The 26944-nt window shown below is 30.5% G+C and overlaps 4 protein-coding genes and 1 long non-coding RNA gene across 6 annotated transcripts; 3 read left to right on the top strand and 2 right to left on the bottom strand.

Moving 5' to 3' along the window:
• Nucleotides 1-1850: 1850 nt before the first annotated feature.
• Nucleotides 1851-5470, top strand: LOC137818277 (probably inactive leucine-rich repeat receptor-like protein kinase At5g48380). Of its 2 annotated transcripts, none has more exons than XM_068621594.1 (4): nucleotides 1851-2096; nucleotides 2182-2239; nucleotides 2869-3825; nucleotides 4284-5470. In XM_068621594.1, the coding sequence occupies exons 3-4, from the start codon at nucleotides 2995-2997 to the stop codon at nucleotides 5280-5282; spliced, it is 1830 nt and encodes a 609-aa protein (XP_068477695.1). In that variant the 5' UTR covers nucleotides 1851-2096; nucleotides 2182-2239; nucleotides 2869-2994; the 3' UTR covers nucleotides 5283-5470. The 2 variants fall into 2 exon arrangements, with proteins under 2 accessions (XP_068477695.1, XP_068477696.1); XM_068621595.1 differs by having other exon boundaries at nucleotides 1891-2096; nucleotides 2187-2239.
• Nucleotides 5471-9671: 4201 nt separating this feature from the next.
• LOC137812998 (uncharacterized) lies at nucleotides 9672-11196 on the top strand. The gene is made up of 3 exons (XM_068615276.1): nucleotides 9672-10487; nucleotides 10633-10776; nucleotides 10957-11196. Exons 1-3 carry the CDS (start codon nucleotides 9672-9674, stop codon nucleotides 11194-11196), a joined length of 1200 nt encoding a protein of 399 aa, XP_068471377.1.
• A 3790-nt stretch (nucleotides 11197-14986) lies between these two features.
• LOC137812990 (uncharacterized) lies at nucleotides 14987-16509 on the top strand. The gene is made up of 3 exons (XM_068615266.1): nucleotides 14987-15802; nucleotides 15948-16091; nucleotides 16270-16509. The coding sequence occupies exons 1-3, from the start codon at nucleotides 14987-14989 to the stop codon at nucleotides 16507-16509; spliced, it is 1200 nt and encodes a 399-aa protein (XP_068471367.1).
• A 4116-nt stretch (nucleotides 16510-20625) lies between these two features.
• On the bottom strand, nucleotides 20626-23014 carry LOC137819616 (pentatricopeptide repeat-containing protein At1g06143). Its single transcript, XM_068623516.1, has one exon. It carries the CDS (start codon nucleotides 22521-22523, stop codon nucleotides 20847-20849), a length of 1677 nt encoding a protein of 558 aa, XP_068479617.1. The 5' UTR covers nucleotides 22524-23014; the 3' UTR covers nucleotides 20626-20846.
• Nucleotides 23015-25118: 2104 nt separating this feature from the next.
• LOC137819264 (uncharacterized) lies at nucleotides 25119-26685 on the bottom strand. The gene is made up of 2 exons (XR_011082262.1): nucleotides 26553-26685; nucleotides 25119-25478 (listed from the first exon to the last, which is right to left on the bottom strand). It is a non-coding gene; the product is annotated as an uncharacterized lncRNA (long non-coding RNA).
• Nucleotides 26686-26944: the final 259 nt, after the last annotated feature.

Raw genomic sequence — 26944 nt, 5'->3', positions numbered from 1 at the left:
AAAAGCACATCTCTTAGTTAAGAGAAGAAATAAGTAATCAACAGGAACTCAATTGAAAAAATTAATTTTTTGAGAAGCATTTAAAACTTAATTAAGCCTTTTAAATAAACTTCAAACTTTTTTTATACTTATTATTTCTTGGTGTCTTAATTCTATTTCTTTAGAAAATAGGTCAATATATTTTTTTCAAACTGATGAGAACATGTTCAAATAAGGGGAATGTAACATTATTATTGATGATATTGACAACTCATAATAGTAGTATTTTATTTATATTTATTTTTTTAACATAAAATTCTAAAATATATTATTATATCTAAGGGTTTTGGTGAGTTCCTCCTCTTCTTAAAGTCTTCTTTTTCATTTGACAACAACACATAGTTGCCACTTTGGTCCCTCTCGCTCTAAGGAAGCTGCTCATTTTGCCAACCCCACTTCTCCATGAACTTTGCAAGCTCCAAACAGAATCCTCCAAGCAAATTACATTAGGTTCAATCTTCATGGAGGCTATGAAATCAAACACTTCCTTCGCATCTCTTAAAAAAAACTCCCAACATAGTTCAAGCCACCAAGCATATAACCACAGATCGATGCATTTCAACTCACATCCCTCATATAAAAAAGTGTCTCCTAGCACACTGCATCATGCTTTTGTGTATCTTGTGATAATTACATTCTGTGGTACCAACTCTTTATTCAGCATTTCATCAAACAGTTTCTGTGCAATGCTCAAGTCCCTTCTTTCAGCATAGTCAGCAATGAGTGCGGACCAAGCAACCACACCCATTTATCTGAATCATAAAAAAGTTCAGTTGCATCCTTCAAGTCTCCACATTTAGCATGAAAAACCAAAAGGGTGTTCCTCACAACCACATTTTAACCAAGCCCAAACCTCAAAAGCCACAGAACCACTGTTGACCCCAGAATTTCTCAGTTCAAGTCTTATCGGAATGACGTGGTTTTTATCCTCAATTCCAACTTTTAAATATTTAAATAAATTACAAATTAATCTGTTTTTTTTTTTTTTTTTTTTATAAATTTCATTTGATATTTTCTTAAATAATAATAAAAAAAATTATTTTGAAATTTGCCATATCATACTTGTCATTAAACTAAAAACATACTTACAGATTTAATTATATCAAATTTCACTAAAATCATATCTACATATATGATTTGTTTAATTTTAAAATATTATTTTTTCTATTTTAAGAAATACCAAATCTAATTACAAAATCTGTTAGCATACTCTATTAGTAGTATATTAGATTCCTCTATAGATTGAGTCATATGATTTTTTAATTTTGATTTTTTAAACAAATTACTTTTAAGTCACTAATTGGCATTTTCTTAAATTTTTGTAATAATTATTTTTTTTAACAAATTCTTTATATATTGAATATTTTTAAGAGCTTAATTTAGATGTTATCATATAAATGATTTCTGTATATACATTTAATACATTTATTCCTTATCACATCATATTAACAAGTAAACACGATCAAATAATTAATAATCTCGTAGGATATTTTATATATATATATAGTCCATTAATAAAAATTAATTGAAATTTTATGCATAGCAGTTGTCACAATATTGTGTAAAATTTTTGCCGTCTTGATTGCTGCTTAAAGACCTTAAAATATCAAGTAAAATGTTTGAAAGAGACTTTTTTTTGACATCTAGACACCTAAAAAGCATAAAAGAGAAAAAATAATAAATATAATTTTACAATTTTTTTTTTAAAAAAACAAACATTCTTTTCCTGAATCTTAGTAATGAAAATAATTTTCAGTTAGAAATTTACCTTTTTAGTACTGAAATATTAAAGAATGAAAAAAAAAAAATCTGGTCTTTTCTTTCTTTAGGTGTCTGAATTTTCTTTCTTTTGTCCAATGATAGTAATACCCTTAATTTTCCACAACGGGGAGTTACAGCAACTGAGGGAAGCACTTTTCACAAGTCTTCGCGTTTGTATGGTCCAAGTCTTCATCTCTTTAGCTTGGAAATTGTTGGTTTTCCCTTCTTTGACCCGTTCCACTCTGTTTTTCTCTCTCACATTTACTTCCACACTATCATCTGAAAACCTCTCAAAGGTAACTTCTTTGTTCACTTTTATGTGCAAATTTTGCTGCTTTTCATTTTCTGCTGTTTACTTAGTGTGTGTGGTTTCTTGGGCAGAGTAGAGTTTCCCGAAAGCTTTATGGGGTCTCCTGAATTGGGTTGTCAGAAAATCCAGGTGGGTATTTGAGCACTTCTGCAAAATTTGTTTTTTCCAATTTCATATATTGAATACACTCTTCTGGGTTTCTTCCTCTGTCAATTATTCTTGCTTTGCTGGAGTGTGAGTTTGGTCTAAGACATATATATGGTTTTCCTCTTTTTCTTCTTGCTATTGGTTTTGTTTACTTGGATGGTTGACTTGGTTTGTGTGCAGTGCTGAACTGTGTTCTTTTGTTTACTTTTCAATTGGTTGTAGTGCTATGGAGTTTATTTGTGGTGCTGTGGTTTGGATTGGATAACAATTTGTAGTCAGTTGTGGTGTGAAGTAGGGATATGTTTTGTTTTTGCCCTTTTCTTATTTTAGGACAAAACTTAGATACGGTGTTTTTGGTAATGCTTTTGAATCAGAATTGCTGGTTTTCCCAGAAAATTCATGTTGACCTTTAATGCAGACCTTCTATCATATGAATTACTATGCTAAAATTCTAATTCTGATTGAAGAACAACACCAAAAGCACATAAAGAACTGTATCTAGGTTTTGTCCTTATTTTGATTTTGTTTACTTTTTGATACTTGACTTGGTTTGTGTGAGATGCTGAACTGTGTTTTCCGCTCATTGGTTTTCTTTTCAATGTTTTTTTCAGGGTGTGTTCGTTGAAGGGTTGTAGTGCTATGGGGTTTCTGTGTTGTGCTGTTGCTTGGATAGGATAGCCATCTTGGTGAGGTGTCTGGATTTCTATCTCTTGGCTTGTGTTAGGATCTTGGTAAAGATGGTTCTGCATAGCTGGATTTTGAGTTACAATGTTGTTAGTTTCTTGTTGCTGATTAGTTGTGGCATGACCTATGGGACTGAGACTGATATCTTCTGCTTGAGAAGTATCAAAGAAGCCCTTGAAGACCCCAGTAACTATTTGAAGTTTTCTTGGGATTTCAACAACAGAACTGAAGGGTTCATCTGTAAGTTTATTGGGGTTGAGTGTTGGCACCCTGATGAGAACAGGGTCTTGAATCTCAAACTGTCCAATATGGGACTCAAAGGCCAGTTTCCTCGTGCCATTCAAAATTGCTCTAGCTTAACTGGGTTAGACCTTTCAATTAACAAACTCTCTGGAACCATTCCGGAAGATATATCTACTCTTGTACCATTTGTCACGTCTCTTGATCTTTCTTCAAATGATTTTTCTGGGGCGATTCCTGTGACTCTTTCAAATTGTACCTTTCTCAATAGCCTGAAACTTGATCAGAACGGACTCACTGGTCAGATTCCTCTACAACTTGGTATTCTCCCACGGATCAAGACGTTTTCTGTATCCTACAATCTTTTGATGGGGCAAGTTCCAAGCTTTGGCCATTCAGTTTCGGTAAATTATGCAAATAATCAAGGCCTATGTGGAGGTAATGGATTGGGGACTTGCCAAACCAAGAATTCTAAGAGTAACATGGCTGTTATTGCTGGAGCTGCCGCCGGTGGGGTGACTCTTGCGGCTTTAGGATTGGCTATTGGAATGTTCTTTTTTGTTCGACGTGTTTCTTTCAAGAAGGAAGAGGACCCCGAAGGAAACAAATGGGCAAGAAGTCTAAAAGGAACTAAACAAATTAAGGCAAGCTAAATGGTTTTGCATTGCACAGGGCATATATCATTACACAGCTATTCATTTTTCTTGTGGATACAGTTATGTTTTGTAGCTCTAGATATTTGTTTTCAATGTTTTCTGTAGGAATCATATTGTTAGAAAAGATCCCTTTTTTGTTAAATTCTTTCAAGTTTCAAGTGAAATATTTTCTTAATGAATATTATTTTTCCTTAACTACTTTGTGTATATTAATTGGCAAAACATGTTTTGCATACTGCAGTACCAAACAGAGAAATATATACATATATAATTTTTTTTAAAATCAGAATGATAAATGATACATTTGCTCCATAAAATTAGAAAGAAAATGTGAAATATACTTTCTGAAAATTTAATTGTGTAAGATTTACGTAGCTCAGTTCATATCATTTACTTACTTCTTGTGAGATTATGCCTAAGTCTAACTGTACTGAATTGGATATCAGGTTTCTATGTTTGAGAAATCAATCTCAAAAATGAAGTTGGTTGATCTCATGAAGGCTACTAACAACTTCAGTAATACCAATATCATTGGGTCAGGAAGAACAGGAACTGTTTACAAAGCTGTCATTGGAGATGGCACAACACTTATGGTTAAGAGATTACAGGAATCTCAGTATCCTGAAAAGGAATTCATGTCTGAGATGGGTACACTAGGGACTGTCAAGCATCGCAACCTTGTTCCTCTTTTAGGCTTTTGCATGGCCAAAAAGGAGAGGCTTTTGGTCTATAAAAACATGCCAAATGGCAATCTCCATGACCAACTCCATCCCGCCGATGGTGTGAGCACCCTTGACTGGACTACAAGACTCAAAATTGCAGTTGGAGCAGCCAAAGGGTTCGCATGGCTTCATCATAGCTGCAATCCCCGTATTATCCACCGAAACATAAGCTCAAAGTGCATCTTGTTGGACGCAGATTTTGAGCCAAAAATTTCTGATTTCGGCCTTGCCAGACTCATGAACCCAATTGATACCCATTTGAGTACTTTTGTAAATGGGGAGTTTGGTGATTTGGGTTATGTTGCTCCTGAGTACGCAAGAACTTTGATTGCCACACCCAAGGGGGATGTTTATAGCTTTGGGACTGTTCTCCTTGAGTTGGTGACTGGTGAAAGACCTACCAATGTGGCTAAAGCTCAAGAAACTTTTAAAGGAAATCTGGTAGAATGGATTACGGAGCTAACAAACAATGCAAAACTCCATGATGCCATTGATGAATCATTAGTCAACAAGGATGTTGACAGTGAGCTTTTCCAATTTCTGAAGGTTGCATGCAACTGTGTTCTGCCAACTCCAAAGGAGAGGCCAACCATGTTTGAAGTGTATCAGTTTTTAAGAGCTATTGGGGCTAGATACAATTTCACAGCTGATGATGAGATCTTGGTACCTACTGATAATGGCGATGCTGATAACTTGGAGGAACTTATTGTAGCTCGAGAATGAGGTTATTGAAAGGTATGTGAGATATATAGGGTATAGTATAGTATTTGTAATTGGTATTATATTTTATCATGTAATTATATATCTCTTACTTTGTTGTCCTAAAATAAATGTTAGTGGTGTATGTAGTTCTGAGGATCTAGATTCAGTTGTGTGCTATTGATATTGAAAAATCAATTTAAGATCATCAATCATGGTGTAGATATAGTTGAGTTACATCTTTCTAATCTAATCTGATTTCTTTGTTTTCCCTATGATAGAAACTGTGTCCTCCATTGAAGCATGTTCCATGGATGCTAAGGAACAAAATATTCACATGTTCTATAATCTCTAGTTGAAAACCAACATGACATAGAGCCAATTTGGATAAACTTATCAAAGATAAAGAAAAGTAAAATGAATTATTTTCTTGTTAAATCAACTCATTCAATTATACTATTTGGGAACTTATATAGGAAGTTTCTGAAAAATTGAGAAGTTTTTTTTTCTAGTTTATGGGATTTTATTTCCTTATTTTCTTAAAAAGATGTATTTTGAGAAATTAATTCAAATTGTGCTATAAGCAAGGTGTTGCAGTTGTTACAAGATACATAATGTTCCATGAGTCACATTTTATATCCTGATATATTAATACCTCAATACCTCAACAGTAAAAACACACATTTCATACCATAATAAATTAATATTTTATTTATTTTATTTTTTAATTTAAAAATATTATTATATTATTATATTATTATAAACCGTGTTAAATGTATATTTTTTATACAAACAAAACTTTTCTCTTTTTTTGATGTTTTTCTTTCCATTTTTCTCTTTTTTTTTATGTTTTTCTTTCCATATTGAAAATATTATATAAAAATAATGGAAAATTTATACGTTTGATTTAGTTCATTAAATATGTAAGTCGCAACATTAATTGTCATCAAATTTAATTAATTAAATTTGGTTTTGAGATGGATTGATTCAAACCAATTTTTTTTTTAAAAATAGAAACAAATTAAGAAAAATATAACATTTTTAATAAAATAAAGATAAACACGTAAGTGGAACTCCTGCACACGTGCAGCAAAAATCTGACATTTCCAAACACTGAGGTTCAGTGCAGGTCACACGGATTCTCATAATGGCAAAAACAATTTTTTTTTGAAATCTTTATATTTTCTAAAAGGTCTTCTAAATTATACATTTCAGAAAAAAAAAATTTCAAATAAAGATTCAGCAATGTTTTTATTTAATTATTTTAAATTATTCATCTCAAAATACTCTAGTAAAATTTATCAATAAGAGATAGTTTTTTCGGAACAATTTAAATTTATTTTGAAATATTTCATAATAAAATTATAACATTTTTTTTTAATATTTTTGGAAAGAACATTCTAAAAAAATTCGTTTCATGATAATAAATCCTTTTATGAGAAGTTCTTGAGTGAACAAATTGAATAGTTAAAAATCAATTTTAAATTATATATTTTGAAATGATTTTGGAATCTCCATTTGTAAAATATTTTCTTTTCCCGATGTTTAACCAGAATTTTTTTTTTATATATTTATTGAAAGTAATATTTTTTTTTTAAAAAACATTGTTGTGTAAAAATTATGGAGTGTGCAGAAAATAAAACTCTTTCAATAGTTTCTTATGTTTTATAGGTCAGAAAAGTTCAAATTTTCATTACTTAAAAGAAATTAATAAACATATTTTAGATTCTATAATCTGAATATACATTGTAAATTTTCTGATTTAGAATATTTAGATACTAGAATTCAAAATTAAAATTGAAAAATATATATTGAATTATATTTTAGTTCATATAATTTCTAAATATGTTTTGGATTTTACAATAAAAAACATATTTAAGATTATATAATTTTCATAATATATTTTTAAATCCAAAAATATAATCTAGATTATACAATTTAAAAACATATTTTAGATTGTGAAATTAAAAAATACGTGTAATTTAATCTAGAAATACAATATGAATTTCACAATTTATAATGCATTTATAAATTATACACTTTTGAAATTTAATTTTATATTGTAGAATTAAAAATATATTTAGTATAAAAATGTATTTTAAATTATACAATTTAAAATATATTTTTAAATTGTATAATATAAAAATTTAACTTACAAACAATTTAGATTTTTAAATAATGAAAGTGCAAAAACTTTCTATGTGTAAACTTTTGCCCTTTTTTTTCTGCAAAAATTGTCGAACAGAAATTTGAATAGAAAGGAAAGAAAACGTTATTTAAAAAACTAAAAAACATTCTTTAAGAAATGGTTTAAATTTATTCTAAGTATATTCAGATATAAATTTTTGACATCTATACAGTCATTTTATCTACTTGTGGCTGGTATAAGAAATGTTACTTATCATTTTAAATATTTTAAAAATAGTTAATTTTGTATGTAAACTCTAAATAATTTTATATTATTAGTTACTGTAAATGTTGATTAGTTTATCATGTCATTTTATATTAGATACAAGTATATTTTTTCATTAGATGAAATTTATTACAAATTATAGTATTTATTTATATTTAATATTTTTTTTCTCTTATTTAATTTAGTTTTCAATAAATTACATCCTAGCCAATTAAAAAAAAGTATACGAAAAGAAAATATGTTCTTTGACATTCCCCATGCACGTTTAAATTTCTATATTCGAATTTATTTTAATCCTTATCTGAAAAAAATAATATTTCTCTTGGGTATTTGCTTTCATGTTATCCGACCTGTAAAAGTTAAGGATAGAAATTGAATTTCAATTATTTGTAAAAATATATTAATTATCAGAACTAAACGAAAAAAAATATTTTAAATGAATCACTTGCATATTGTGAAAAATAGAAACATGCAAACACATGAGTTTTTTTAAAAGTATTATTCTAATAATTTTTATAACTATTAGTAATGATAATTCTAAAGGTAAAGCCTTAATAAATATATCTACTATTTTGAATAATGCATGGATAATTAACTTTGCATGTTTTAATAATGTGACTTTTGATGCTAGACAAATTAAAAATCTTAAACCTTTCTCATAAAAAGTATTTCCACATCCAATAGAAGTAAATCCATTACCATTGAAGAATGAACTATCTCTATTTCAAACAATTTGAACCTTCATACTATGCTCTTGGTCATATTTGTCAAGTTAATTATACTATATTGCTGGCAATATTTTTATTATTACATTTATTTAATTGAACCTGATTGAAAGCCCATTGTTCCCACCAATTCATAAAATATAGCCAAATGTGTATATGGATCCTCATGATCCATTGCTGTGAATTGATGGGTAATGATGAGATTCAGGAAAGAAGGTTTCACCTCCAAGGCCCTGGTGGTAGCAGGTATTGCAATACTAGAAAAATTCCTTTGCCCTTGGTGCATGACATAATCTCCAAGTGTTCTTCTAGGGGCGGAGCTTGCTCTTCTTCCATGTTGCTTTCCTTCTGAAAAATATTAGCGGAAAAAGAAGAAGTAGTTGAGGATTCCTCTCTAGTGTTTTTTTGCCTCTCCTTTGTCTTTGTCATCATATTCGACTTGCTCTCCTAGGTTATTAGTTTCTTCTTCTTTAAAGCTTTCTCCTCTTCAATTTTCACAGTTATGGAGCTTGTGGCTAGATTATTTGTCATCATATTTTTATTAGAAAAATATTCTTTTTTATTTTTTAAATTCAACTTTTTTTTTATTATTTTAGTACTTCAAACTTTCAGTTTTTTTTGTGTGAAGTTAATTCTACTATATTGTTGGCAATATTTTTATTATTACGTTTATTTAACTGAAACTTTTCATTTTTATCTATTAAACATTATTTATGTTAAAACTTAAAATCTTACTACTTAAGAAAAAAAAAAGCTTACAAAGATTAAAACATATTAGGCTTGTTCAAAAAATTTGTTAATCAAGTTGCTTTTACACCTACAAATAGCTATAAAAGTTTTTAAATAGTTTTGTAAAACTAGGTCACCTTTTACATCCAGCAAAAAAAGACAACCAATGACGATTTAAAAACTTAGCGCCACGCTAGATACACTATTATTGAGTCATCTACCATATATAAAACTAGCAACTAATTTCATATACACACATATTTACCTGCTTTAAATTTCATACATCTTTAGCTAAGATCGAATGATCACCATCATGAGTCATTTATCTTTTTCTTATATGGTATGTTATTTTTATCGTCAATTTTCTATTACTTTACCCTTTGATTTCAATCTTATTTGATTCACATGTTTTCGCAATATTTGTTTAAATCATCTACAAGTTTATCAAATGATTGACTATCTTTATTTTCATGGCTAATGTTATTGGTTTATGTGCAGGTTAATATGAGGACTATCTTTAAAGTAAAAATGATTTTATTATCAATAATGATATTGTTGTTTGGCACAACACAATCAGTTGTTTTAGAGTCTGATGAAAATCATATCAAATCAGCTACTTTTTTGTCTGAATCATTTGAAGTGGGGCCAGGAAAAGTTGCGGTGAAAACATTATTTGATATTGACTTTCCAAAGGGTCATATTGGGGTCAAGAGTTTTGATGTTGAAGTAGTCGATGAAGATGGTAATTCTGTACCTTTATATGAAACTTACCTTCATCATTGGTTTGCTGTAAAATATATTGAAAATATTACCATGTCACACTACATTAAACAATCTCACGACGTTAGCAATGGTATTGAATATGAGAGAAATGATGGTGCGTGCCAAGGTTTTTTGCTTCCACATCATTGGGGCTTGGGAGGAGAATCACGAGGAACATCCTCAAATCTTCCAAATCCTTTTGCAGTTGAATTAGGTAATCCTACAAAAATAAAGCACGGGTTTAAAGAAAAATGGTTATTTAACATCATGGTTATTGATACACGTGGCGCACATGATAGAAAAGGTTGTTCAGAGTGTAGGTGTAAGCTTTTAAATCTCCCAAAGGACTTTTACAATGTCACAACCAACATTAATGGTCAATTATTGTCTAGAAATTATAAAGGAGGACTCTTTTGTTGTCAAGACAACTTACAATGCAAATTAAGAAATGGTTTTCATGGTCCAATGAGAAAGCTTTCCCTAAGATACAAAATAAGGTGGGTTGATTGGGATGAACACCAAGTCCCTCTTAAGTTCTATATACTTGATTCAGCTGATCGTGTAAGATCAAATGGTTCTACACCAGTTCATGATTGTCAGGTAGATGATTTATTTAATATATACTATACTTTACAAATGATAAGCAAAATTTTGAAACTCACTTATATTCCAAACACAAATATTAGGCTATCAATTACTTTTGTCGTTGTAAGTGAATAAGACAAATTTCTCAATTTGGTTATAGGTAGAGTATACTATTCCAAGAATTCATGACAGTGACTCCCTTCACGTTAAGAAAGCAAACATCCCAATGACAAAAGGTGGTTATCTTATATATGGCACTGCTCATATGCACACCGGTGTTGTCAATGCTACTCTATATGGACAGGTAATATTTGATATTTGTTGGTGTTCCTGTATAATCTATATCATGTAGATCAACTTATGCTAAAATTTGTGTGACTCATATATTCAATAGTAATAAATTTTGTTGATAAATTCTATATCTTTGTAAGAAATTAACTATTTTAATGCATCTTCTCGATATTTATGGTTTTTCTTAACTTAGGATGGAAGAGTTTTATGCACTTCAAATCCAAAATACGGAACAGGAAAAGAAGCAGGAAATGAAAAGGGTTACCTAGTTGGAATGTCGGTTTGTTATCCAAAACCTGGTTCTATCAAGATTAAAGATGGTGAAATTCTAACAGTAGAATCGAGATATGAAAACAAGTTTCGTACTGGGGCTATGGGGCATTTCTACATTTACTTGGCGGAACAAATACCAAACAAAGATTTGAACATTTGATGTGAAACTATTTATTGATCTTTTTGTAATAGCTTACTTAATTTTTTATAAGTGTAATCCATAAATACCGATTCTAGATTATCACTATGTATATTAATGTTAATGTTGTTCTACTTTTAATCTACTACTCGATTTACAATGGTATTATTCTTGTTATAATGTGTCTTTGATGATTTTTTTACGACAAGTGTACCATGTTGTCAGAAGTAATAGTTTGTCCCTAAGGACGGATATCGAACCCACAAGGAACAATTGAATAATCAAATAAAAGATTCACTAAATGTAAAACATAATAATAAAAGTTTTGTTGGGATTAGTTATGCTGACAAGGATTAACAAGAGAACAAGTCAAAAAGTTGTTGCTTCAATTGGAAAAATAGTGATTGGGTTTCATCTTTCTCACTCTTTGTATTTTGATTAGCATGACAGTATTGTGTCCTTTGATTGATATTGATACATGTATAAAAATCATTTATATCGATTCCTCGCATATAGAATTATTAAGATGCTTCCTAAATATCGATTCCTCGCATATTTATAAAACAAATTATCCTTAAGATCAGACGTTGATAGCAATTAACATTTCAAATATATTTCTAGCATTCAAATATGTTAAGTATTAGAAGTACTTTCCAGTCAAATTTAAGATTCTAGACGATGGTAAACCAAGCCTTACAAACAAAACAACAATACCAATCATGAATCAAGAAAAGAATATTATGTTTAGATAGCACCTCAGTACATAAGAGTTTGAAGAGATTACTCTCAATCCCAAAGGGTAGAATTAGCCACACACGGTGACTGTTACAAGCAGGGAGAGCATGAAAAGAAGATTCAAGATGTTCCTCCTTGACAACTGCCTCTTCTAGGGCTTAACACCTTTTGTCCTCCCAATTGTGTTACAATTCACTCAATGGTGTTTTCCTCTCAATCTTGCATGTATGGGATTGTGCCTCTAATCCTCTCTTTAACCTAATTGGTTTGGGTTAAGTGATTCTCGCTTGGGCGTTATTAGGCCCGCCTGGGTGAATAAAATGTCGAACAACCCGACGTTCCTGGCACTACTATCTTGGTTGAGCGAGATCCATTGGTGGCATCTTGGCTTTTTGCGAGTTAGGGCAGCTTTGGTGAGTGTTGATGTTTTCCAACTTTCTCTTTTTAGCTTTGTATATTTTCTTGTTGCCCAATTATCTGAGTTCTTCTCTAGAAACCTGAGATTAACACAAATTTAGGAATAAATCGTTCTTATTTAAATTAAAATCACAAAATATGTAAAAAAGTATAATTTCATAAATTAAAAGTTTTTTTATACTTATTTTATCAATTAATACCCATAAGTGCCTATATTTTAATATGAAATATTACTTAAATTTGACACTTATCACACCCCCCCCCTCCCCCCAACTTAGAATTTTGTTTGACCTCAAGTAAAGTAAATGAATATATTTGAATTTAAATATCAAATCACCTTAATTCACTAAACAAGAGATTAAATTAGAAACTTATGGTGCTTCCGAATTCATATATAGAAAAATATAGATACAATCAACTTCTAGGATCAAATCAAAACAAATAAATGACAATTCATCCAGGAATTTCTTCTCATATGCTCACAGGTAATGTTTCTCTCTATTTTCACTTAATCATAACAAAACACAGTTGATTTTCATTTCATCTTGCTATCACAAAAAAATTAGAAACATCAATCTTGAAGTTTTTTTCAGGGTTATAATGAGGCTAGACTTCCAAAAAAACTATTGGTTTTTCAGATAACAAAGTGCACATTTTAAAGAAGAAGAACATACCTACAATCCAATTATAGCACATATGTGTTATGTAATCACCATTTTTCTTTTGACTTAACACTCTTCTTCATTTTTTTTTAAATTTGTTTACTTGTTCATGATTTTCAACATGGATATTTCTTTTTTTTTCTCTCTTTTTTTAATCAATAGGAATAAACTCTTTCTATTTTCAACGTTTTGAGCTTCCAACAAGTAGAACCAACCATTCCCTTTTCTATGTATATTGCATCTATGTTCTGCTTCATTAAACATGTCAAAGGGTAGGAAAATAAATCATTAAAGGTTTAGGGTGCAACAATAACAAAAACTATTGGCTCAAAGGGGATATATAAAAAAATTGAATTCTAATAAGATAAAGGTTGACTATTTGGCCCTGGGTTCCTAATTAACACAAAGACCTCAATCATCTTCATGTTCTTATATGATATAAGAAAAAAAATAAAAATTAAGCAACAACAACTGTCAATTCATCAGGAAAACTCTTAAAACTATTTAAGGATCACACACTCACTTGGTTTAATTGGTCTCATTCCTTATCATTTTTTATTCTCTGTCCTAATCAATCATACTATTAATTTTTCATGTTTCACAATTTCAACTACATTTGATGCTAGACAAATTAAAAATCTTAAACCTTTCTCATAAAAAGTATTTCCACAGCCAATAGAAGTAAATCCATTACCATTGAAGAAGGAACTATCTCTATTTCAAACAATTTGAACCTTGATACTATGCTCTTGGTCATATTTGTCAAGTTAATTATACTATATTGCTGGCAATATTTTTATTATTACATTTATTTAATTGAACTTGATTGAAAGCCCATTGTTCCCACCAATTCATAAAATATAGCCAAATGTGTATATGGATCCTCATGATCCATTGCTGTGAATTGATGGGTAATGATGAGATTCAGGAAAGAAGGTTTCATCTCCAAGGCCCTGGTGGTAGCAGGTATTGCAATACTAGAAAAATTCCTTTGCCCTTGGTGCATGGCATAATCTCCAAGTGTTCTTCTAGGGGTGGAGCTTGCTCTTCTTCCATGTTGCTTTCCTTCTGAAAAATATTAGCGGAAAAAGAAGAAGTAGTTGAGGATTCCTCTCTAGTGTTTTTTTGCCTCTCCTTTGTCTTTGTCATCATATTCGACTTGCTCTCCTAGGTTATTAGTTTCTTCTTCTTTAAAGCTTTCTCCTCTTCAATTTTCACAGTTATGGAGCTTGTGGCTAGATTATTTGTCATCATATTTTTATTAGAAAAATATTATTTTTTATTTTTTAAATTCAACTTTTTTTTTTATTATTTTAGTACTTCAAACTTTCAGTTTTTTTTGTGTGAAGTTAATTCTACTATATTGTTGGCAATATTTTTATTATTACGTTTATTTAACTGAAACTTTTCATTTTTATCTATTAAACATTATTTATGTTAAAACTTAAAATCTTACTACTTAAGAAAAAAAAAAAGCTTACAAAGATTAAAACATATTAGGCTTGTTCAAAAAATTTGTTAATCAAGTAGCTTTTACACCTACAAATAACTATAAAAGTTTTTAAATAGTTTTGTAAAACTAGGTCACCTTTTACATCCAGCAAAAAAAGACAGCCAATGACGATTTAAAAACTTAACGCCACGCTAGATACACTATTATTGAGTCATCTACCATATATAAAACTAGCAACTAATTTCATATACACACATATTTATCTGCTTTAAATTTCATACATCTTTAGCTAAGATCGAATGATCACCATCATGAGTCATTTATCTTTTTCTTATATGGTATGTTATTTTTATCGTCAATTTTCTATTACTTTACCCTTTGATTTCAATCTTATTTGATTCACATGTTTTCGCAATATTTGTTTAAATCATCTACAAGTTTATCAAATGATTGACTATCTTTATTTTCATGGCTAATGTTATTGGTTTATGTGCAGGTTAATATGAGGACTATCTTTAAAGTAAAAATGATTTTATTATCAATAATGATATTGTTGTTTGGCACAACACAATCAGTTGTTTTAGAGTCTGATGAAAATCATATCAAATCAGCTACTTTTTTGTCTGAATCATTTGAAGTGGGACCAGGAAAAGTTGCGGTGAAAACATTATTTGATATTGACTTTCCAAAGGGTCATATTGGGGTCAAGAGTTTTGATGTTGAAGTAGTCGATGAAGATGGTAATTCTGTACCTTTATATGAAACTTACCTTCATCATTGGTTTGCTGTAAAATATATTGAAAATATTACCATGTCACACTACATTAAACAATCTCACGACGTTAGCAATGGTATTGAATATGAGAGAAATGATGGTGCGTGCCAAGGTTTTTTGCTTCCACATCATTGGGGCTTGGGAGGAGAATCACAAGGAACATCCTCAAATCTTCCAAATCCTTTTGCAGTTGAATTAGGTAATCCTACAAAAATAAAGCACGAGTTTAAAGAAAAATGGTTATTTAACATCATGGTTATTGATACACGTGGCGCACATGATAGAAAAGGTTGTTCAGAGTGTAGGTGTAAGCTTTTAAATCTCCCAAAGGACTTTTACAATGTCACAACCAACATTAATGGTCAATTATTGTCTAGAAATTATAAAGGAGGACTCTTTTGTTGTCAAGACAACTTACAATGCAAATTAAGAAATGGTTTTCATGGTCCAATGAGAAAGCTTTCCCTAAGATACAAAATAAGGTGGGTTGATTGGGATGAACACCAAGTCCCTCTTAAGTTCTATATACTTGATTCAGCTGATCGTGTAAGATCAAATGGTTCTACACCAGTTCATGATTGTCAGGTAGATGATTTATTTAATATATACTATACTTTACAAATGATAAGCAAAATTTTGAAACTCACTTATATTCCAAACACAAATATTAGGCTATCAATTACTTTTGTCGTTGTAAATGAATAAGACAAATTTCTCAATTTGGTTATAGGCAGAGTATACTATTCCAAGAATTCATGACAGTGACTCCCTTCACGTTAAGAAAGCAAACATCCCAATGACAAAAGGTGGTTATCTTATATATGGCACTGCTCATATGCACACCGGTGTTGTCAATGCTACTCTATATGGACAGGTAATATTTGATATTTGTTGGTGTTCCTGTATAATCTATATCATGTAGATCAACTTATGCTAAAATTTGTGACTCATATATTCAATAGTAATAAATTTTGTTGATAAATTCTATATCTTTGTAAGAAATTAACTATTTTAATGCATCTTCTCGATATTTATGGTTTTTCTTAACTTAGGATGGAAGAGTTTTATGCACTTCAAATCCAAAATACGGAACAGGAAAAGAAGCAGGAAATGAAAAGGGTTACCTAGTTGGAATGTCGGTTTGTTATCCAAAACCTGGTTCTATCAAGATTAAAGATGGTGAAATTCTAACAGTAGAATCGAGATATGAAAACAAGTTTCGTACTGGGGCTATGGGGCATTTCTACATTTACTTGGCGGAACAAATACCAAACAAAGATTTGAACATTTAATGTGAAACTATTTATTGATCTTTTTGTAATAGCTTACTTAATCTTTTATAAGTGTAATCCATAAATACCGATTCTAGATTATCACTATGTATATTAATGTTAATGTTGTTCTACTTTTAATCTACTACTCGGTTTACAATGGTATTATTCTTGTTATAATGTGTCTTTGATGATTTTTTTACGACAAGTGTACCATGTTGTCAGAAGTAATAGTTTGTCCCTATGGACGAATATTTACAAAGAAAAAGACCATCATGAGTCCCACTGAACTAGCATACCATATACATTGTGTCCCACCTTAAACAATTTGTCTCTAAGATCGAATGATCACCATCATGAGTCCCACTGAACTAGCATACAAAGTCATAGAAGTGTTGGGCAGCGAAATATATTGACTGAAAATTCTCGACGGAGGAGCTATCCTAAGGACATGAAACGTGTCCAATATTAAATTTTATTTTAGTTAAAGTTCCTGTTGACTTATTTTATTGCTATATTACTTTGACGAACAAGTTATGTTTTGATTAAATATTTTCAAAGCGACACAATTTTTTTCCTAATTGTTTTTAACGATGTCGTCTTTTTAAATAAAATGATTATTATTGGAAAAATATTTCACTCTACAAATGGATCGACTTGGTCAAATTCTAAGATGAGACCAATTCGGTCGTCAACGGTTTATACAAACAGATTGACTTGGCCGAATCTTAAGATAGGACCAACTCGGTTGTCACGACTTCTACAAACAGACGAACTTGACCAAATCCTAAGATCGGACCAACTCGGTCATCAACAGTTTCTATAGACAGACTTGGCTGAATCTTAAGATCGGACCAACTCGGTCATCATGGTTTCTACAAACGAACAGACTTGACTAAATCCTAAATGGGAAAACTCGTCTGTTACGACATCTACAAACAGACCGACTTGGCCAAACCCTAAGATTGGACCAACTCGGCCATTAACGATTTCTACAAACGGACCTACTTGGCCGAATCATAAGATATGACCAAATCGGCCGTCACGACTTCTACAAACAGACTGACTTGGCCAAATCCTATGATCAGGTGAACTCGGTTATAATAGTTTCTACAAACGGATCGACTTGGTCAAATCTTAAGATTAGACTAACTCGATCGACCACGGTTTCTAGGAGTGTACCAACTTGGCTGAATCTTATGATCAACTTGACCGACGACAGTTTCTACAAGCAAACTAACTTAGCAGAATACTATTATAGGATCAAACTGGCCGATGACTTCCATGATCGGACCATCTTGTTCTACTTTTAATCTACTACTTTATTTACAATGGTATTATTCTTGCTATAATGTTTCTTATTAATGTGTTATTTGGTTGATGATGTGAATTTAGTGTCGATTTGAGTGAAAAATAATAAAACTCTTTCTTTTTATCTATTTGTATTATTTAATTTAAATCCTAGTATTAACATTAGTTTTAATAATAATAATATTGTCATTGATTTATAAAATATAGATATTTAATTGGGATAAAAAAATCCAACCGAAAAATTTAAAGAATCATTTCTCTTATCTTTAAAACTCTAGAAATAGTGTAACTAATTTGTTTTATTGTAAAAATTACATCAAGATAAAAAAAATAAAAATTGTTGAACTTTCACATATACATTCTTTTAAGACTAAACACGTTGTTTAGGAGTTGAGGTCAAAGGAAGTTTATGTACTCCTTCCTTTCCCCTTAGATCTTGACTAGGGGGTTTGTTCTGATACGACCAATATAGTCTCACATCGTTTAGGAGTCGAGGCCAATGGCAGTTTATATACTTCTTTCTCCTCCAACCCACCGAGGAGCCTTTCAAGAAAAAAAAATCGTGACGAAGCATCGACCTCCAAATCGGACAATACTTCGGATGCGATGATTGACTCTAGCAATGTTATCTCTCGGACTTGAGGTCGGAGCATTAACTAAGTTAGATACTATTTTATAAAATAAAATATATTGATATTCAAAGTAGTTTCTATTATTAATAAAAATTTATAAAGTTGTTTCTAAATTGGTATTTGACATTAACTACCAAGGTTTTAGTCACTAACTATTTTAGATTCTAAATTAATTATTAATTTATAATTAAAGACTAAACGTTGTATTCGTCGTTGTATGCAATCCTCCCTAGTCATCATACCTAATGATCAATAGTTCATTGAAATAAAATACTTCCAGATCTTAGTTAGGGAAGTTGTTGGGCAAAGAATACTTGGTTTAGTCAAAAGTGGCTTGATGTGAAGAGTAATCTTTGACAGTGTAAACCAAAAGTGGCATGATTAAAGAATACTACTTGATGGGTAAGCCAAGAGTGGTTACAATTGAAAAAATATACTTGATTAGGAAAGAGTGGTTACGATCCTAAAAATATACTCAATTATCCAGGAGTGGCTAGGTGTAAAGAATACTTAGGGTCAACTAGGAGTGGCTTGAGTAAAGAATACTCAAGGGGTTAGTCAGAAGTGGCTACGAGTCCAAAGAATACTTAGGGTCAACTAAGAGTGGCTTAAGTAAAGAATACTCAAGGGATTAACTAAAAGTGTCTACGAGCCCAAAGAATGCTCGACGTTGGCTGATTAGCCAAAAATTGGATGTAGTTTGTAAGATAAACGAACCAATATAAATTGTTGTGTATGTGTTATTTCCTCCTTATCTCCTTTACATTACTTGTAATTAGTATTTGCAATAATCGTAGAAGGAGGAGAATTGATATAGAAATAATATTAAGGTCTTCTATAAAAATGTTTTTAAATATAACTAACTATTTTAAATCTCTACAAGTTGGTTAGATGCTAGAACTATGACCAATTCACTGGACAAAGCAAACATTAAACTATGTTAATAAAATAATTGAGTTAAGGTGCAAAAATTTGTGTCATAATTGACCTTTCTAAACTAAAAAGCTCATAACAAATTTAGCAAAAATTTAGCATTCAAACATGTTTGTTTCATCTTTCTTTTTTTAGTTGTCTTTATAAAAAATATTTTATGTTTCATAGGAGTCATGTTAAAAAATAGTTTGTTAAAATATATTTATTTAAATATGTGCATTTTAACAAACTTTATGAGGTCATATATGTATCGGTGCACTTTGTCATTTGAAAGAAAAAATCTGATTTTTAGACAAAGTGCGTCTGACATGATACATGACACACATAAAGATGAAAGAGTTTTAGTCTAGTTGATTTATAAACAAAATTGTATTCTTAGTATAATTAATCAAATGATGATTTAAAAAAAATATAAAAATTAATTAAATTACAATTCAACTCTCTCTTCCTCCTTATATTCTTCTATTTTTCATGGTACTACTTTTTAAACATTAATACAATTTTTGCTCTTTTCTAATTTATAATTTTCATAAATTGATTTTTATTATTATAAAATTACTTTTATGTAGTTAAATGGTTTAAGTTTATTATTTAAAGTAATGCAATTATGTCAACTTATATTAGATAAAATTAATTAATTTAAATTCTGATACTTTGTGCTATAATGTAATTTGTTATTTTACCCTATGATCTTTAATCGTAAGATTTATAATGATTTTGATAATTTGAATTTGAAATTGAAATTTTTTTCAATTTCAATTTATATTTTAAAAATATTTTTTTACATAAAATTGTTTTACAAAATTATGGTGACTGACAAATATCAAATAATGGATGATTACTTTATAAGTGGGGAAATAATTTAATTGCATGCAGGTGGTAGATATTTAAACATTTTTTAACATTTCATTTAAAAAAATTGACATTTAATTATTTTCGAAATACATCAATATCAAAAATTTTATTACATTATATCAACCGGTGGTAAAATATTTAAACATTTTTAAACACTTCATAAAATTTCATTTTTAACAAAATTACACTTTTTTTAATTATCAAAATTTTTATTATATTATACCAATCAAATCATTTTTTTTTTCTTTTCCACTCCTTCACTTACCATTCCCTAATTCAAACAAAAGCTACTCAATAAAATTTACATCTCTTTAAGAACTAAAAGTACAACAAATAATAAAATTTAAAGATAACTATTGAAATTTATTTTATGTTGGAAAACTAAAGTAGCATCATCCACTTCAGATTTTCAAAGACTAATTTGAATTTTCATCCTGTAGAACTTACATCATACTATTTCACAATGATGAATTCATAGTGGTTTCTCTTCCACTGTTTCACTGTGCACAAATTGCATTATAATCTCAATCCTTCTTCCCTAAAAATACACATCTCCTACGGCTTCTAAATGGTTGGAAGAATTGCACTCATGATAAAAGAAGGTTAAAAACAATCACTCTACTATTACTATAGAATCGACTCCTGTTCAGGGACATGGCCTTCTAGCCTGAGCTGGTCATCAAGTTCAGCTAGCAACAGGTGAAATTGACTATAAGAAGGGTGATACGTATCAGAAGCTGCAAATACATGAACCCTCTTATTGATTTCAACCCAGCTAGCTCCAGGACATCTCTTCTCTACACCCAGATCCTTCATGGCTGTCCGAATCTTTGCAACCTCACTCCACCTATTTACCTCAGCATGCATGCTCACTAGGAGACTGTAATGTCCACTGTTACTTGGCTCCAAAACCATCAGATTTTGAACTGCAATATGAGCTATTTCCAAGTTTTTGTGAAGCTTACAACCATTCAACAAGGCACCCCAAATAAAAGAATTAGGTTCAACTGCCATGTTTCTGACCATCTCTAAAGCATCCTCAAGCAAACCAGCCTTGCTCAATAGGTCGACCATGCATCCGTAGTGTTCAACTTGAGGAGTGATACAGTAGTCCTTGATCATGCTCATAAACCTGCAATGACCCTCTTCTACAAATCCTGTATGTGTGCAAGCACTTAGGATACTAATGAATGTAACTGCATTTGGTCGGATTCTCTTGCTTTCCATTGCACCAAACATTCTTAATGCTTCTTTCGCATAGCCGTGTGTTGCAAGCCCATCAATGATAGAATTCCAACAATACAGGTTTTTGTTCTGCAATTTATAGAACACCAAAAGGGCCCTATCTATGCTACCACATTTTGCATACATATCAATCAGTGAAGACCCAATGTACACATCTAGATCAAATTCATGCAGCATTAGATAAAGGTGCACCTCCTTTCCTAAGTCAAGGGCTCCCAGATGAGCACAGGCTGAGATGACAGTGCTCATGGTCACTTCATCAGGAATCATTCCTTTGTCGATCATATCATGAAAAAGTCTTACCACGTCCATATATCTTTTGTTCCGAGAAAAGCAACTCATCATGGTTGTCCACGAAATAATATCCCTTGCAAGCATTTGGTTAAACAAAAATTCAGCAGACTCAGCATTGCCTAATTTTGCATGCCCATCAATCATGGCATTCCACGTAGCTATATTCTTTTCAGGCATCTCATCAAACAGATTACCTGCAGAAGCCATATCCCCATCCCGAACAAGGGCTGAAATCATCGTTGTCCATGCAAAAACATCTCTTTCAGGCATATCATCAAACACCCTTCTTGAGCCACTCACATCACCCAAAGTTGAGTAAAACTCAATCAAAGTTGTCTGCACAAACATATGAGAATCAAACCCATTTTTCCAAATATGGCCATGAACAGCTTTGCCAAAAGCTGAATCCATCAACAAAGTGCAAGCCTTGATCAAAGAAGAAAAGGAATAACTGTTAGGCATGACATTATTCCTCAGCATGTGAATATAAAACCCCAAAGCACGATCTGGGTAACAGCAATGACCACAACCTCTAATCAATGCATTATATACGAAAGCATTAGGATTTTCCATGTGGGCAAAAGTTGAACTTGCCAAATCAACGTAAGAAAGGGCTGAACAAGAACTTATAAATTGATTCATGAGAAAGCAATCTTGGGTTGTATTAGTCTTGATCATGCAGGCATAGACCGATTCTAGTGATTTTTGGGTCATGCATCTTTTAATGTGGCCCCGAATAGTCTCCTTGAGAGTGAGTGTGTACATTCTAGTGTTGAACAAAATGTTCTATTATATATCCATGGAACCTGTATTCAAATTTATCCTAGTAGAAGACAAATTTATTTGAATTTTAATACACAATAATGCATTTAAGCTGATAGAATTACAAGTGGAGACCAAGAGAGATTAGGAACATTTTTCCATAAGAGGCTTAAAAACACAATTTGCACTGCCAGTAAAGCACCCAAAACACATATTTGAAGAGAAACGGCTAGTATATGAGGAGGATAAACAAATTAGGAAAGGAAGAAAAATGGATGAACAGCAAAGGCAAAAAATTAGTCCAACCTCTTTAAATAACAAATAAATTATGAATCTAGTCTTTGGTAAGTAAATAAGGTTATTAAGACTAGTCAATCCTAGGTTGAGATTTGAGAGACAAGATAGACAATACTACTGCCCTTTCCTCAACTTTGCTATCAATCTAATTCAGCAAGAGAGGCAACCATAGTTCTTTTGTATTTAGAAGCAACCAACTATTTTCATGAGCCCCTGGCCTCAAGCATCAATTTCCAAATTGCTTTCAATGTTTCCATCACTCTAAAAGCACCATAAGTAAAAACCACACTACACATCACTACACATCACTAGTACAAAATGTATAAACAAGTGCGATTTATTTAGTGCGATTTTACGCTCAAACGCTTTCGTAAAAAATGTAGTGACATTTTTGTAATTAAGTTCATTTATAAGTGCGGCTATTTATATAGCCGTCCTGCGGCTGTACAAATAGTCACCCTTGTAAATCCAAACACTTGATTTATGAATGCGGCTTTACAAATAGTCGCCTTCTTAAAACCTTTTTAACCCTAATTCAGAAACGCGCCACTTACGTTTTGATACTTTCCTTTCTCTCGCGCTTCGTTTCTCTTATGTGCTTCCTCTCTTCTTTGCATTGCCTTCGTGTCATCGGTAAGCATTATCTTCCTCTCTTCTTCTTCACCATTGATTTTTGTATGTTTTGCGGTTCTCTTATGTTTTGTCTTATGCCATTGCTAAGGTCATGCTTGGGAAGGTTATTGTTTGCGTTTTCTGTTGTGCCTTCCTCGTCGCTGTTGCCGTCTTGCTCTGTCATATATTTGCGTTTCATTGGAGAATTTTTATTAGCATTTTTTGGACTTCCATTGGAATGAAATACGAAAATGTATAATATGCACTAAGAGATCAAAAGAAATGCTAAAATAATGACCATGTTCTTTGATTAGAAACTAATCAACAACGAAAAAGAAAAGAAAAGAAACCCTACACGCATTTATAAATTGAATTTACGAATGTGGCTATATATAGCCGCTTTCGTATCTCTTCCATTTACAAATGCGTGCTCATCAAATGCAGTTATATAGCCGCCCTTATAAATGTAAAATAGCCGCACTCGTTTTGCTTTTCTGCACCCATGCATGGAAAATGAAAGAAAAAAGACGAGACTTGCTATTCCAACAATTGATCATTAAAGTAAAAATATAAACTGAATTTCACAATCCCCATTTCACAAGATATCTGCAAGTTGCTTTTCAGTTTCAATAAACTGAATTTCACAATCCCATTACTCAATAGATTTAGCCAAGAAAAATATTTGAGTTTTCATTTGATCAATATATGACACATAAATTGAGAAATGAAAATACATATACTTCTTAACTCTTGAAATTCTTCTTTTAACCAACCACTATGCATGAGCTAATAAAGATGTCACTTGAAATTCAATGAATCCTGCTGTATGTAATTGAGAAGTGCATACACAAGAGCTTACTTCGGATCTTTTCCCTTGAGGCTTCATTTGTTACACCAATATGATTCTTGGCTAGTTAACTATTAGAGTTAAATGGTTTAAGTTTATTATTAAAGTAATGCAATTATGTCTGCTTATATAGATAAAATTAATTAATTTAAATTTTGATACTTTGTGCTATAATGTAATTTGTTATTTTACCCTATAATCTTTAATTGTAAGATTTTATAATGATTTTGATCATTTGAATTTGAAATTTATTTCAATTTCAATTTATATTTTAAGAATAATATTTTTAAAAGTGAAATTACTGGGACAGCAGATGGATCCAGGTTTATTTTGTAAAAGCGGTGCAGGTAATAAAAGCGTGGTGCAAATACTATAAATGCTTGGGGTGTACATATAACAAGAGGTGCCCGAAAAGCAGGCGGCCCAAAAATTTGTAGGCTCCTCTCTCTCAAAAATAATTAAATAACAAATAATTACTTATTATATTAATTAATTTAAATATCATTTTATAAATTAAAAAATTATTATTATTTTGATATCTAATTAGTTAGTTATCAAAGTTTAGAACTATTAATTAGTTAAATTCTAAAATTGATATTTAGTAGTTAACATTTTGGTAGTTAAAAATTTGGTAATTAATTAGATATCAATTTAGAAACTATTTATTAATACTCAACTAAATATCAATATTTTTTTAAAATTTTAAAATAATATTTAATTTAGTTAATATAATGATTTTTGGTGTTTAAAATTTATATCTATTTAATAATTTTTTTTAACAACAATATTTTTTTTAATGTATTCAAACTAAATATAAAAGTAAAAGAATACACCCTTAAAGAAATGGTAACATATATTGTCTCATGTTCACATAATTTGAAACATTTTTTTTTACAAGCACAAAATTTGAAACATAATACATAGTAAAATCTTAAATATAAAAAACATAAATTCAACATCACCCTTAACAAGATTGCAGATAATAATTATAAACATAGATGGATTGCAACATAACATTCGAATTACAAATAAAAGCATAACCAAGCTATCTAATACACCTTTTTAGTTCTTTATATATATCATTCCCAACACAAGAGATAATCATGGATGATAATTGTGACAACAAGGATCAGCTGCACGTTCTGGGAGCAGCTTTCGTTGCTGGCCAAGTATCCTTTTAGTCTGAATTTTTTCATACGAACCTACAAAGTAACATATAATTAAGAATTTATGTATTTTAAAAAATACATTTTTTTATACTAATATAACTTCTCTTGTTAGTGTGTTAGAAAGCATGAATAATATGTATACAGATCCACCACATGACTATAAAATTCAACTTCTAAGTGCCTTTCAATAAATACTTGTACACAAGAAAATAAGAAAGTGTAATGATTTGAATCTAAAATGACCTGGAAAAGTAAAACCAAAATATAGGGTTTACTTGGATCATTTTTAGCAAAACTCCTAAATATTTAGGAAACTCCAATCATTAATTATCAACCATGGATTGGATGAGATCTTGTACTAGAAGAATAAAAAAAAGTTTTTGTTTTTGACACTTAAATTATATATAAATTCTCGAACTAAATAATTAACAAGTGCAAGTTCTTGATTATTAAAAGATGAATAGCTACTAGGAATAAAAAACAATATATATATTTGTGGAGAGATGCAAAAATGGTATTATCTTTGCGTGTGATTCAAATTCTTCAAAATTTGATTTTATTAACTTATATATAAATATAAAAAAGACTTTACAAATCTTATCTTGTTATTTTTATTTACCTCATAATTACTTATTGAGGAGTTTTAATTAGCCAAGAGGGAAACTTATAAAAAAATGAGAATTGAACAAGGTTACATGCATGGTGAAACTTAAAAGTGATCAATAAGGTCTTACTTTTTTTTATAAAGAAATTCACAAGTATTCATAAAAAGGTAAACTAAAAGATTTTTTTTTTAAAAAAAAAAATTCATATAACAAGATTTTTATTTTATTCATTGGTTAACTAACCTATACATAAAATAAAATTAGTTTATGAAATAAATTTATTTTACCTTTTCAAAATATTTATTGAAATATTTGTCCAAACGACCTTAGAAGTTTCATTCCATGCATGTGATCATTGAATAATTATTTAAAAATAATAATTTTTGAAATGAAAATACAGGATTAAATATATATTCAGCACATTAATCCATATATTTGTGTATGGAAAGGAAATAGTATTATCCAAAAGACAGAAAAAGCAAAAGAGTGAGAGATTTCATACTTGCATGAAACCCAGAGGCATGAGCTACGTTGAGTGGTGATGATGCCCTAGCACATAATAAACCTAACACAAAAACAAAGAGAATAACCCAAATAGAAGAGATTCTATTGGAAGCCATTAGTTATTTGCATATTAAAATGGATTCAGCACATCCTAATTTATAACCCAAACATGGGTTGGTGTGTTTTCTTTTCAAGCATTTAATTACGTTTGACATCGAGGTACCCTTGTTCTTATTTTTGACCTCTTTTATTCAATAAAAGGAAAAACTCTGCTTCTTCTTACATGTTTTGGGTGAACTAAGTCTTTAGATGCTGCTTGAAGGAATCAGTCAACAGAGTTGGTTAGAAATACTAGGTTTTTCTTCTCCAATCTTTCCAATAGTTATAGAG

The sequence above is a fragment of the Phaseolus vulgaris genome, chromosome 10, assembly GCF_000499845.2.
Source record: "Phaseolus vulgaris cultivar G19833 chromosome 10, P. vulgaris v2.0, whole genome shotgun sequence".
Classification (NCBI taxonomy): domain Eukaryota; kingdom Viridiplantae; phylum Streptophyta; class Magnoliopsida; order Fabales; family Fabaceae; genus Phaseolus; species Phaseolus vulgaris.
This window is presented reverse-complemented; position numbering and strand designations above follow the sequence as displayed.